The sequence below is a fragment of the Emys orbicularis genome, chromosome 1 (assembly GCF_028017835.1).
Source record: "Emys orbicularis isolate rEmyOrb1 chromosome 1, rEmyOrb1.hap1, whole genome shotgun sequence".
Lineage (NCBI taxonomy): Eukaryota > Metazoa > Chordata > Testudines > Emydidae > Emys > Emys orbicularis.
The window spans coordinates 231,108,649-231,122,901 of record NC_088683.1 but is presented as its reverse complement, the minus strand read 5'-3'; the positions used below and the strand labels follow the sequence as shown (position 1 = coordinate 231,122,901).

Genomic DNA, 14,253 nt, shown 5'->3' with positions numbered 1-14,253 from the left:
GGGGAGGTCTAGGTTGGATATTAGGAAACACTATTTCACTAGGAGGGTGGTGAAGCACTGGAATGTGTTACCTAGGGAGGTGGTGGAGTCTCCTTCCTTGGAGGTTTTTAAGGCCCGGCTTGACAAAGTCCTGGCTGGGATGATTTAGTTGGGAATTGGTCCTGCTTTGAGCAGGGGGTTGGACTAGATGACCTCCTGAAGTCCCTTCCAACCCTGATATTCTATGATTCTATGAAAATTGGTATTCCATTGGTAAGTATAATTAACTGGAATTTTTACTAACCGGCATGCCCCTCCCCGCCCCATACCCCTAACATGCCGGATAACAAAGCTTTTACTGTAATTTGATCTATAGACAATTGCAGAGGTGCTTGAAGCTATGGCTCTGCTAAACATATTCCAAGGGCTCCACGTGTCCTCCATTTTCCCCCTTCCAGTTTTCTGAACCCTCCCCCCCCCCCCAAATTAATAGGGTTCTGTCCCTTGAGGCCTAGAAATTCCCTGAAATTTTGGAATTAATCAATGTGGCATTCAAAAGTTATCATGTTACATCCAAACAGTGAAATGCCATTAAGTTGAGAGTAGGATCTCTAAAATTTGTGCAATAATACTAATCTAAGAAATTAAGATGTACAGAATTTGAAAGTGGAGAGCAATTTTTTGAATAGGAATTAGTCTTGCGTGTTTCACATAGGTCATTTCCCTCTAGCGTAAATGAAGCCCTGGGACTTCTCTGGAAAAAATGTTGCATTTCATGACTGTCGATGAAATCTACACTTGAGCAAGAGATAAAGTTGCCAAATAAGTTATATAAAATAATAATCAGCAGGAGGATGGAAATTTTACAATCCCAGGGTTCTCTATCTAGATTGCAGATCTATGAAGATCAAAAAGCACTCAAAAGGAAATTTTCAGTATAAAGAATCTTACATGGGAGGAGTCAACAGGTCCATGAGGCCCAAAGCAAAAATTATTGCCTTCGAGAAAGTAGGAGAGACAGGAAGGAGGCACCTATAAAACTACAGTGGCCAGACAGGAAGGTAATGACCTATAAAGCTTCAAGGGTCCAGGCTACTTTTGGGGCTTATGCAAAGATTACCCTATGAATATACTTTTCTATAAGCATTTTTTTCTGTGGTCAGCTCTCACCCAAACCACTACCTAGACTAGAAATGGGGAAAATAAAGCCCTGCATCATCAAAGGTTGATGAAGGATATGTTGCATCTACATACTGCTTATATCACATTATGAGTACAATGTGGTCCTGACCTGATTAGGGCATCTAAGTACTACTACACATACAACAAAAGAAATAAATCACAGCGCAGACTGCGTCATTATAAATAAATAAATAAATAAATTAATGGAGATATCCTATCTCCTAGAGCTGGAAGGGACCTTGAAAGGTCATCGAGTCCAGCCCCCTGCCTTCACTAGCAGGACCAAGTACTGATTTTGCCCCAGATCCCTAAGTGGCCCCCTCAAGGATTGAACTCACAACCCTGGGTTTAGCAGGCCAATGCTCAAACCACTGAGCTATCCCTCCCCCCCTTATCTCTACCAGTGGTTTCATATATTTTGAGCAGGGCTTATAATAGCAGAAAACTACAGAACACAACATAAGTGATCCTTTGGGGGCAGATGAGCAAACAATTACCTAAAAATATCCCTTACAATCTCAGAAGATCACAGAGCCACTCCAGGAGTGTATCTTAGCTTGAAAAGTTAACAGGTAGAACAAATACTTGTGATAATTCTTATAAATTAAGCATGGATATAAGTACTCATACCACAGTGATGGGGTCATATAATAACCAAGAACAGTAAGGTAGTCTTCTGTTAGAATGAGATCATCAAATAATTCTACAGATTCTGAGCCATATCTATCACAGAGCCACATTGAAAGAATTGGAGGGGGAAGGGGGGGGGGGGAAATCAAGAAAGTCTGAGGACTCCAGGCACACCAAATTTTCTTCACCATAACATTACTGGAGCTTATGAAAGAGGAATAAGATGGTGGCTATAAGGTTTCAACAGAAAGCTGAGGAGATAAAACTGAAGAAACTGGATGTGTTCTGGACTTTGGAAAATTACCCCTCATGCTTGCATTATTTTTCTTAGTCGATTCTGTTTAGGCATTTTACTTTTGCTTACTTGTTTCGCAAGCCTAACCCCACAAATCAGCTCCTGACACATGGGAAAATATCACCAAGAGGTTAAGTGTCTCGTCCATGGTCAGAGACCAAGTCAGAATGAAAAACAGAATGAGGACCCAAATCACTTGACTGCTAGGCGTGTGCAAAACCTAAGAGACCACTGTGCCCTCCTTTCTCTCAAGGCAAACCATCACTGTTTAGAGAGCCTACAGCCTTGGCTACACTTGCAGATGTACAGCGCTGTGAGTTAAACCTGACTTCGTGCAGCTGAGTAGGGAAAGCGCTGCAGTCTGTCCACACAGACAGCTGCACAGCGCACTGTCATGGCCACATTTGCAGCAATTGCAGCGCTATTGGGAGCGGTGCATTATGGGCAGCTATCCCACAGAGCACCTTTTCCCATTCTGGCGCCGAGGGTTGTGGGAAGGGGGCGTGGGTGCGGGGGATTCTGGGTCCTGTCCCAATGCCCCGTGATGCATTGCTTCGCATCCCAGAAATCCCTTTGTTTCCGTCCACCTTTGGCGCCATCTTTCAATGGTTTCTATGCAGCGCGATCTGTCTGCGGGAAAAGGAGTCCAAACTGCTGAGGCGTATGCTGACGAGTCTCGCCAGCACGTCACGTTTGGCTGTCGAACTATTCCTTAAGATCCAAAGTGACAGTGAGAGTGAGGGTGAGGAGTCCGATGATGCTATCGAGCCGCGTAACGCGTACGACACGAAATTGCTTGTGGCATTCACGGACATGCTCAGCACCGTGGAACGCCGCTTTTGGGCTCGGGAAACAAGCACCGAGTGGTGGGATCACATCGTCATGGAAGTCTGGGATGACGAGCAGTGGCTGCAGAACTTTCGGATGAGAAAAGCCACTTTCATGTGACTGTGTGAGGAGCTTGCCCCCACCCTGCAGTGCAAGGACACAAAATTGAGAGCTGCCCTGCCAGTGGAGAAGCGGGTGGCTATTGCAATCTGGAAGCTGGCAACTCCAGACAGCTACCGGTCAGTCGCAAACCGGTTTGGAGTGGGAAAGTCGACCGTTGGAATCGTGTTGATGCAAGTTTGCAAGGCCATTAATCGCATCCTACTCAGAAGGATCGTGACTTTGGGTAACGTGCAGGAAACAGTGGATGGCTTTGCACAAATGGGGTTCCCTAACTGTGGAGGGGCGATAGATGGGACGCACATTCCTATTCTGGCACCACCCCACCTAGGATCCGAATACGTTAATCGGAAGGGGTATTTCTCTATGGTTCTCCAGGCGCTTGTGGATCACCATGGGCGTTTCATTGACATTAACACAGGCTGGCCCGGAAAGGTGCATGACGCACGCATCTTTTGGAACACTTGGCTGTTCAGGAAGATGCAGGCCGGGACTTTTTTCCCAGAGCGGAAGATCACGGGTAAGGGAAGTTGAAATGCCCATTGTGATCCTTGGAGATCCCGCTTACCCGTTAATGCCGTGGCTCATGAAACCCTACACAGGGAGCCTTGATAGCAGCAAGGAACGGTTCAACTACAGGCTGAGCCGGTGCCGAATGACTGTGGAGTGTGCCTTTGGCCGTTTAAAGGCCCGCTGGCGATCTCTGTATGGAAAGCTGGACTTGGCCAAAAACAGCATCCCCGCGGTTATATCCACGTGCTGTGCCCTCCATAATATTTGTGAAGGGAAGGGTGAAAGCTTCACTCAGGCATGGACCTCCGAGGTTCAACACCTGGAGGCTGAATTTGCACAGCCAGAGAGCAGGGCTATTACAGGGGCACAGCGCGGGGCTGCAAGGATTAGGGATGCCTTGAGGGAGCAATTTGAGGCTGAAAACCAGTGTGCTATCTGGTGCCCTGCACGGGAGTGAAGTGCAGTAGTTCCAAGCTTTAGGAATCAGTGTCTGCTAAGCAGACAAGCAGACTTGCAGTGCCTGTTTATTTCCTGGGCTAAGGAGTCTTTTACTTTATGCAATAATAAAGAATGTTTTCAAAGCCAAAGAATCCATTTATTGAAAAGAAAATTTTTTTATTTATTGACAAGAAACAAGGGGGTGGAGTGGGGAACGGTACAATCACAGATTCGCGTATGTCCTGTCTGGTGTGCTGTGCAGTGAGTACTGCACTTCAGGACAGCTATACTGCATGGTGATGGGGGTTGAGTGCAGAGGGTAAGGGTCGTGGTTTTCAGGGCTGGGTGGTGAAGATACTGGTGTTGGAGGCAGCGAGTGGCGTGAAGAACATGGAAGTTGGGGAAAGTAGGTTGGAGGTGACAGTGGGGCACAACGGAAAGAGTTTTGGGACAAGGACTGTAGGGGGGGTGGCGTTTGCGGTACTGCTCCTCTTTCTGCATGGCTACCAGCTCCTGGATAGCATCTGTTTGGCGCTCCAGGATGCTTATGAGCCTATCAGTGCTTTGCTGCCGGTGCGCAGTGCTTTGCTGCCGGTGCGCTGCGTTTTCCTGGCGGATCCTGCTTTCTCTCTCCCTCCAGTTCTGTGCTCTCTCATTCTCTTTAATAGATTGCCGCATCACTTCTTGCAGCATGTCTTCTTTGCTTTTTCGCGGTCTCTTCCCGAGTCTTTGCAGTCTCTGAGCAGGCGATAAGAGGGATGGCTGAGGTCTCAAGGTTGATGCAGCTGTATAGGCAAAATGCAACATTTAACAGAGGCAGCATCGTTTATACCAGACAGAGTAATGATTCCCCCCGCACTTAAGGAGTAGAAAACACACAGGGTCTACACAATAGCATAATTTTCCCATCCGAAACAGAGCACTCATATCCCATGGGAGCCTCAAAATGGTGAGTAAGGGGGACTGATTGTTTCAGGGCTGCACTGTTCTCTGGGTTTCTGTGCCTTGGGGAGAGCCAACAGCTTCAGGGGGCACCTACACTGAACACTGTCCCAACATTTTCCACAGGAGTTCGTCCTGGACGATATCTCGCTGCTGAGGGTGACCTGGGAAGCAAGGGAGGGTCTTCTACCTCAATGCGGCTTCCGCCCTGGCCCATATGCAGCTTGCCTGTGTGCAGCAATGGTCCCCCCGCCCCTCGCGGCACAGTGGCGAGGACACATTAGCCTGGCTGGGACAAGGACCACGGTGGCTCTCCCGATAAACCTGCGCAAGAGCATTGCACACGTTCTGGATGAGACATTCGAGGAGATTACCGAGGCCGATTACCGCGATGTGATAAACCACATCAATGCACTATTCCGCATCTAGGAATGCATGCCTAACCCTCCTCTCCCAAAGAGCCCGCACCGAAAAAATTCCTTCCCGAAAAAAAAAACCGCTTACCGGGAACCTGCTCTTCTCTTTGTCCTCCACCAAGTACTGGCCGCTGCGACTGGCTACCTTCCTCCTGGCTTGAGAAGAGCTCCTGGCTGCATGGCTCCAGGGATTCCGGGGTGTCTCCATCCGGCCCACCACCATCACTCCCGTTTTCCTCCTCCTCCCCCCCCCCACCAGCTCTGAAGTGTCCATGGTGGTGCTTGGAGTGGAGGTGGGGTTAACCCCAAGTATTGCATCCAGCTCTTTGTAGAATCAGCAGGTCGCGGGGGGAGCACCCGAGCGGCCGTTTGCGTCGCAGGCTTTGCGGTAGGCACTCCGCAGCTCCTTCACTTTAATCCTGCACTGCAGGGCGTCCCGGTCATGGCCCCTTTCCATCATGTCCTTTGATACCTTCCCGAAGGTATCGTAATTCCTACGGCTGGAGCGCAGCTGGGACTGTGTAGCTTCCTCCCCCCAAACACTGATGAGGTCCAGCAACTCGCCATTGCTCCATGCTGGGGCTCGCTTGGCGTGTGGCGGCATGGTCACCTGGAAAGATTCGCTGATAGCACTCCATGCCACGCCGGGCTGAGCAAACAGGAAGGGGATTTTTAAAATTCCCGGGGAATGTAAAGGGTCGGTCACATGGTTGGTTACCTGAGGCCAGGGCAGTAGAGTTTGAACTCATGACCAGAGTGGCTAGAACAGGCATTGTGGGATACTGCCGAATAAGTCTGGAGGCCATTCACAGCGCATTGGGCGGCCACACTGGCACCGCAGCGCAATACTCGCTATTCCTCTCGGAGAGGTGGAGTACATGCAGCGCTGCAATCACGGAGATACAGCGCTGCAAATGCCTTGCCAGTGTGGACGGGGAGTGAGTTACAGCGCTGGGGGAGCCTTTACAGCGCTGTAACTCGCAAGCGTAGCCAAGGCCTACGACTGCCCTGCCAGAAGACAATCTCAAGCAACAAGAGTAACCATTCAAATATTAAGTTGGTATTTAAACACAGTGTGTATATAATGGCCATTGTGATGGTTTTAGGTATTTTGATAGAGTAGTTTCAACATTACCCCCAAATCCCTTTATTTTCTGGATTTAAGTTGGAAACAAGTAAATTCTCTGAAAACATTTGTGATTTTTTCCCCATTGCACAGAAATTTTATATATTTCCACACCACTGGTTTTGTTTCTGATGCAAGAACATTTGCAATTTAGTAGGCTCAAGTTCTGCTCTCAGGTACACACATCCAACCTGTAGTAAGGTATGTGAGGAAAGACAACGAAGATTACTTGGCTAACAGAGTAATGAAATATGGACCACCACTGATGCAAAACCAGAATATTTCATATTTATTTCTCCCTGCGCCATACTATATGATACAATTAACAGCAGAAATTATTTTCTGCCTTTTTTGGCATAAATTTATCTTACGTTCTACAACAGGTATACAACGTAAGAATGGTCATACCGGGGTCAGACCAACAGTCCATCTAGCCCAGTATCCTGTCTTCTGACAGTGGCTAATGCCAAATGCTTAGTGATTCATCCCTGGTCATCTAGTCCCAACTTCTTGCAATCAGAGACTTTGGCATACCAAGAGCTTGGGGTTGCATCCCTGACCAGCTTGGCTAATAGCCATTGATGGACCTACTCTACATGAACTCATCTCATTCTTTTTTGAGCCCAGTTATTCTTTCGGCCTTTACAACATCCCCTGGCAAGGGGTATGCTGACTGGGTGTTGTGTGAAAAAATACTTCCTTTTGTTTGTTTTAAACCTGCTGCCCATTAATTTCATTGGGTGACCCCTCGTTCTTGTGTTATGAGAAGGAGTAAATAACACTTTCTTATTTACTTTCTCCACAGCATTCATGGTTTTATAGACCTCTTTCATATCCCCCCTTAGTCATCTCTTTTCTAAACTGAACCGTCCTCATCTTTTTAATCTCTCCTCGTACAGAAACTGTGCCATACCCCTAATCATTTTTGTTGCCCTTCTCTGTACTTCTTCCAATTCTAATATATCTTTTTTGAAATGGGGTGAGCAGAACTGCATGCAGTACTCAAGATGGGGGCATACCATGGATCTACAAAGTGGCATTATGATATTTACTGTTTCATTATCTACCCCTTTCCTAGCAGTTCCTAAAACTGTTAGCTTTTTTGACTGCTGCTGCACATTGAGCAGATGATTTCAGAGACTTACACACGATGACTCCAAGATCTCTTCTGTGAGTGGTAAAGGCTAATTTAGAGGTTATCATTCTGTATGGTTTTCACCTATCAACACTGAATTTCATCGGCAATTTTGTCACCCAGTCTTGTGCGATCCCTTTGTAACTCTTCACAGTCAGCTTTCGACTTAACTATCTTGAGTAATTTTGTATTGTCTGCAAAACTTTGCCACCTCACTGTCCACCCTTTTTTCCAGATCATTTAGAATATGTTAAATAGCACAGGTCCAAGTACAGATTCTTGGGGGACTTCACCATTTACCTCTCTCTATTGTGAACACTGACCATTTATTCCTACCCTTTGTTTCCTATCTTTTAACCAGTTACTGATCCATGAGAGGACCTTCCCTCTTATCTCACGACTGCCTATTTTGCTTAAGAGCTTTTGGTGAGGAACCTCATCAAGGACTTTCTGAAAGACTAAGTACACTATATCAACCAGATCGTCCTTGTCCACAGGCTTGACGACACCTTCAAAGAATTCTAATAGATTGACGAGGCATGATTTCTGTTTACAAAAGACATGTTGACTCTTCCCCAACATATTGTGTTCATCTATGTGTCTGATAATTCTATTCTTTACTATAATTTCAACCAATTTACCTGGTACTGAAGTTAGGCTTGCCAGTCTATAATTGACAGGATCGGCTCTGGAGCCTTTTTTAAAAAAAATGGAATTACTTTAGTTATCCTCCAGTCATCTGAGACAGAGGCTGATTTAAGCAATCGATTACATACCATATTAGTAGTTCTGCCATTTCATATTTGAGTTCCTTTGAAATTCTTGGATGAATACTATCTAATACTGTGACTTATTACCATTTATCAATTTGTTCCAAAACCACCTCTATTGACCGCCTCTAGTCTGGGATGGTTCCTCAGATTTGTCACATAAAAAGAATGGCTCGTGTATGGGAATCTCCTTCACATCCTCTGCAGTGAATATTGATGCAAAAAATTCATTTAGCGTCTCCGCAATGACCGTGTCTTCCTTGAGTACTCAATTAACATCTTGATTGTCTAGTAGCCCAATTGATTGTTTGGCAGGTTGCTGTTTCTGATGCACTTAAATTTGTTGTTGTTGGCGTTGTTGTTGTTGGTGTGTGTGTGTGTTTTGCTATTTGCTCTCCAAATTTTTTTTTGGCCTGCCTAATTGCACTTTTACCCTTGACATGCCAGAGTTTATGCTCCTTTCTATTTTCCTCAGTAGAATTTGACTTCTAATTTAAAAAAAAAACAACAACAAGAAACAGCAATTTACATATTAGGAAATACAGAGAGCACTACAGAATGCAAACCTGTAACCTTGCTTCGAGAGCTTGGATGGTAAGAAAACCATTCTCTTGTAGTTCTTCCGTAGGAGGAAAATCCTCTTTACAACTGATGTTGCTCTAAAGAAAACAAAACATTAGTCTACCAGCTGAAAGCAAGGTGCAGCTTATTGACATACAATTATAGAAGAACCTATGATGAGAAATTACAAAGCCACAAGGACCATAATGTGCAATAAAAAAAAAATCTTATCTACCAAATGAAATTAGAGGTTAATGGTAAATATTGCAAAGACCAATTTATGAGAGGTTAATTAACAAGCGCCAGGCTCTTAATTAAGTGTCTTTGGTTGACCAGAAAATAAACAGTGTAGCAAGTGTTGCTCTATGAAGTATCAACATGAAGCCTCTTCGGCAGCATTATTTTAATTTCCCCAAAGATCTTCTATTATTGACTGTCACGTCAAGTCAGACAGTTATTTCAATTGATTCTTGTTTGTTATAACCTCACTATTAAAATCATAAGGCATTGTATTCAAATTCAAATTTAAGGGGATTTGACAGCATATGTACAGCTTCACTTTGCAGAAATATTTCTATTAATATATTGAGGTTCTGTTAATGAAATTTCATTAGCATGTACTGAATGGGTAAGAAAAGGTAAACTGAACTTACTTCATAGCTGACCTCTCCCAAATCCGTTATAATGAATGTACTTAAACTATCTGTATTGGATTCATTCTTAAAAAGCAATAAAATTTGTTCAGTCCCAGTGCCAATAAAGTCATCTACCAGAACAGACGTCACTTCTTGCCATCTGGAAGCAACCTGCAGTTAAATGCAATATTAAAAATGTATACACCTTTTTCTAAGACATCTGTATTTGAGATTCAATTTTGTTACAGTTTGCCTACAATTATTCACTTTTTAAAAGAGCACATAAGAGAGCAATTACTATATTTGCACAAGCAGGTACTTTTAGTCTAGGGCAGGGGTGGGCAAACTTTTTGGCCCGAGGGCCACATCAGGGTTGCGCAACTGTATGGAGGACCGGGTAAGGAAGGCTGTGCCTCCTCAAACAACCTGGCCCCCACCCCCTATCCGCCCCTCCCACTTCCTGCCCCCCTCAGAATCCCCAAACCATCAACCCCCCCGCTCCTTGTCCACTGACCGCCCCCTCCCGAGACCCCCACCTAACCCCCCTGTTCTCTGTCCCCTGACTCCTATCCACACCCCCCCCCCCCCCCGGACTCCCACCCCCTATACAACTGCCCTCTGCTCCTCATCCCCTAACCAGCCCCTCCCAGGATCCCCCGCCCCTAACTGCCCCCCGGGATCCCAACCCCTTATCCAACACCCCCTGCTCCCTGTCCCCTAACTGCCCTCCCAACCCCTATCCACATTCCCGCCCCCTGACAGGCCCCCTGGGACTCCCACTCCCAACCCTCCCTGTTCCCCATCCCCTGACCACCCCCTCCTCCCTGTCTGCCCCCCAGGATCCCCCGCTCCCTGCCCCCTTACCAGCAGCAGGAGCTCGCAGCCGCGACACCCGGCCAGAGCCAGCTGCGCTCCCCATGCTGCCCAGCGGGAGTGGCAGGCCAGAATGCTGCCCGCGCGGCAGCGTGGCTGTGGGGGACGGGACGGGGACTAGGATCCCTGGCCGGGAGCTCAGGGGCCGGGTAGGACAGGCCCGCGGGCCGTAGTTTGTTCACGTCTGGTCTAGGGGCTGGACCATGGTACTGTGAGCTAAAGTCTGAAATTCTGTTCCTAGCTCTATCATTGACTAGCTGTGTCACCCTGGACAAATTAGTTATCTTCTCTGTCTCAATTTTCCCCATCTGTAAAGTGCATATAATGTCTTTAAAAGAAAAGTCCACTTTTCCAGATAACGTCTTTCAAATACTGCAACTTTTGAGTGTTTAGTCTTAAATACAATTTACAATAAGAATTTTCAGAATTTATTGAGACCTGTGATTTAGTCATGTGATTCCCACCAATATTAAGATAGTTGTAGAGCTAAATTCTGCACCATGTATGGAAAACTAGCTTATTCACAGAACAGTTAAGGAGATAGTAACTTCAGGCATTTAGAGCCCTCCATATTCCCTCTCAAAGCTCAAATTACAAACAAAAATATCAAATTAAATGTTTATGTCAATTAGGTCCATTAAATGCAGAAAACTGAACAAAAAGGGTATTTTGTGCACTTTTAAGGCAAACTAAGAGTTTCCAAATAAAGCAAAATTATGCAGAGCTTTGGCAGCATATCAAGAACACACTAATAATTCACACTGCCTCATGAATTTAGGAAAACTAAAGCCAAAAAACATCCATGGGCTTCACCTGCTGCATTTCTTTGTTGCCAAAATGTCAGGGAAAGTTAGTAAAATTCAAGCAGCAAATTTAAATTTGGGGTCAATATCAATTCAGTTCAGTTCTCTAAAATGGATTATGTAAAAACATTCATAACAGAGTCTTGCTATATGGGCAATTCTTATTCTAAACAACTTTTGAAATAGGAATAGGGACACTGGCCAAGTCTCAATTTTTTAATTAAGCAACTGAATCATTTACTTGTTTTTTTTAGACAAATCACAGAGCAACACTAGGAAAGATGTACCCTACTGTATTTAGGTCATTTTAATGGAAACAACATAAGGAGGAGCAGAGGGTGAACACTAACCTCTCTCTTGTGGGAACCTGACTTACAAATGTAGATGGGGAGAGGAAATAGAACCCTTAAAAACTTCCATTGTTTCTAGCTATATAAGACCACAATACCTGAAAGCTGTCTCTCTGCACAGCACAGACATTTCCAGAAGCAAATGACACAACATACAGCACGTCATTTCTGCTTGTTGTCGCTACTTGTATTGAACAGGGCTCCTCATATGGAAGCTGGCAGATACCTTTAGGAAGACCATCTTGGAACCAAATCAACTGTTTTTTGTGGGTGATGGCAACAACTGATGTTCTGAATTGGCTTCTTGATATCGCAGTCCTGCAGACATGCACACAAGATATCACGCTGCTATAGGCATGAGGCAGAAAACAGGTGCCAGTTAATATTTTCTGATTTTCAATTGCATATACAACAAACTCACTACCCCAGATGGCTCCATCTGATAACGAAAGTGTTTGCCCATCTTTTTCTTCTGGCAAACAAGCAGTTCTCGTCCCTAATACTACGATGCCTTCATTCTCAATCTCATCCGCCCATTCAATGGAAGAAAACTGAACAGAAGCACTTAGCACTGTGCAAGTTTTGGTAGAGACATAAAAGAGTTTTTTGGCATGTCTCCATAATACTGTTGGACCATTAAGCAACCTTATATCATTTTTCAATTCATAGTCCAATTTAAAATTTAAGCACTGTTCAAATTTGTTGGAGCTGTGAAGCAACAATAAAAAGTATTTGAAAACACTATTATTTTTTTTCTTTCTCATCAAAATACAGGGGAGATTAATTCCTGTTCTGAAGTCTGCTGTACAGCTGCAACGAACAATTTCAATATTCAAGCTCCCACCATGCATGCTGAACAGTCCTGAGGATTTTTGAACAAACAGCTTAGTGCCACTGTCATATGCCATTCTGTTGACATGTAATCTTGTTGTTTTTTCAGCCGCACATTTTGCTTTTGACAGCTGAAAAATGAGGACTTCTCCATTGTAAGATAAGATGTTTTCTTGTTCATCTGATAGCATTTCCCTTTATGGTTATTCCTAATGAAAAATGGAGAGACGTCCAGTATTCATGTAGTGGATAATTTTTCTGTTGAACAAAATTTGTAATCCAACCGATCTTTTTCAATCTACAAAAGTAAAAAAGAAATAAAAGCTTTTTAGATTAATTGAGTATAAGTCACAAGGATTGCATATGGAATCATAGAATATCAGGGTTGGAAGGGACCTCAGGAGGTCATCTAGTCTAACCCCCTGCTCAAAGCAGGACCAATCCCCAGACAGATTTTTGCCCCAGATCCCTAAATGGCCCCCTCAAGGATTGAACTCACAACCCTGGGTTTAGCAGGCCAAGGCTCAAACCACTGAGCTATTGGTTACTGGTTACAAACCAATCATATGGTCCCTACTATAAAGTTCTGACCTTAATGTGATGTTTGCCACAGTTACAAATGCAGGACTAGAATCAAACTTAGCAACTTTTTAATCAAATATAGATAATCAGTAACATTTTGTGGTAGAGATTTAATATTTTTACTCTTAATATGACAAAATATATTTTAGTTAGTTTTTGACATTGTTATTTACCAAAATTATTAATTTACTGGCTGCCAACAATTCTACAACATAAAATAATTTATTTCATTTAAGCTATTTGATAACAAAATTCTATTAAGTTGTTTCACACGTATGGAATCATGAAAATTCAAGAAGATAGCTCTAGGAAGAAATTAAACAGATCAGGAAATTGCAACTCCAAGAACTCCCAAACTATTTACTCAGGCATAATTCTATTTACATTTAAAGAATTTATTACATAAGAATGGCCATACTCAGTCAGACCAAAGGTCCATCCAGCCCAGTATCCTGTCTATCGACAGAGGCCAATGCCAGGTGCTCTAGAGGGAGTGAACCTAACAGGTAATGATCAAGTGACCTCTCTCCTGCCATCCATCTCCACCATCTGACAAACAGAGGCTAGGGACACCATTCCTTACCCATCCTGACTAATAGTCATTAATGGACTCTTGAGCACAGTTACACTAAAAGGTCTTTTTAAAAGACTTTATTTTCAGAATAAGAATACAATTATCATTGTTGCCTGGAAAACCTTTTCTAGACAAAATGTAAAGAATGGAGGCAACCTAAGCCAGGTGACAGGTCACAATTTATATCCCAACTACATATTCTTAGCAAGCTCCTGAGAAGAACAAAGGTTAATTTCCATTAGCTGGTCCCACAAATCAATAGCAACTGAAAACAGCTTGATTTATATCTAGTTTATTTTTAGCAAGGAAACAAGCAGATATTGGGAAAGTAAATTGAATTCTTAGCTGCATTTAAAAAAAAATCAATACTACACATTGTGAAAAATATATGTTTTAAAATATGTAGCAACCATTTTAATAATACTAAATTACTTCCATACTAAGCCCTATAATTAATCTGCTCAAAAGCTTCTCAAACAAAATTGCTTTTCATGTAATATTTCTCATTTCAACTGATGTAGTTTGAAAGTGATTTTTTTCATCCAAATCTGGGCCAAGTTAGTTGAGCTTTTCTGAGAAAAAACCAACACATTTTCCCCATAAGTTCCATTCAGAAGTTTTTTTTTTGGATAACAAACACATCCAAAGCAAGACGCCTCAAACTTGGCGT

General features: G+C 43.8%; 1 protein-coding gene across 1 annotated transcript in view; it reads right to left on the bottom strand.

Annotated features, from left to right (window-relative positions):
• Positions 1-14,253, bottom strand: part of FANCB (FA complementation group B) — a 33,984-nt gene that overhangs the window by 16,016 nt on the left and 3,715 nt on the right. Inside the window, exons 3-5 of the mRNA XM_065422597.1 lie at positions 11,695-12,725; positions 9,589-9,741; positions 8,941-9,033 (exon numbers count right to left, since the gene is read on the bottom strand). Coding sequence (XP_065278669.1) covers positions 8,941-9,033; positions 9,589-9,741; positions 11,695-12,618 — 1,170 coding nt within the window. The 5' untranslated portion in view covers positions 12,619-12,725. The remainder of the gene's footprint in view (positions 1-8,940; positions 9,034-9,588; positions 9,742-11,694; positions 12,726-14,253) is intronic.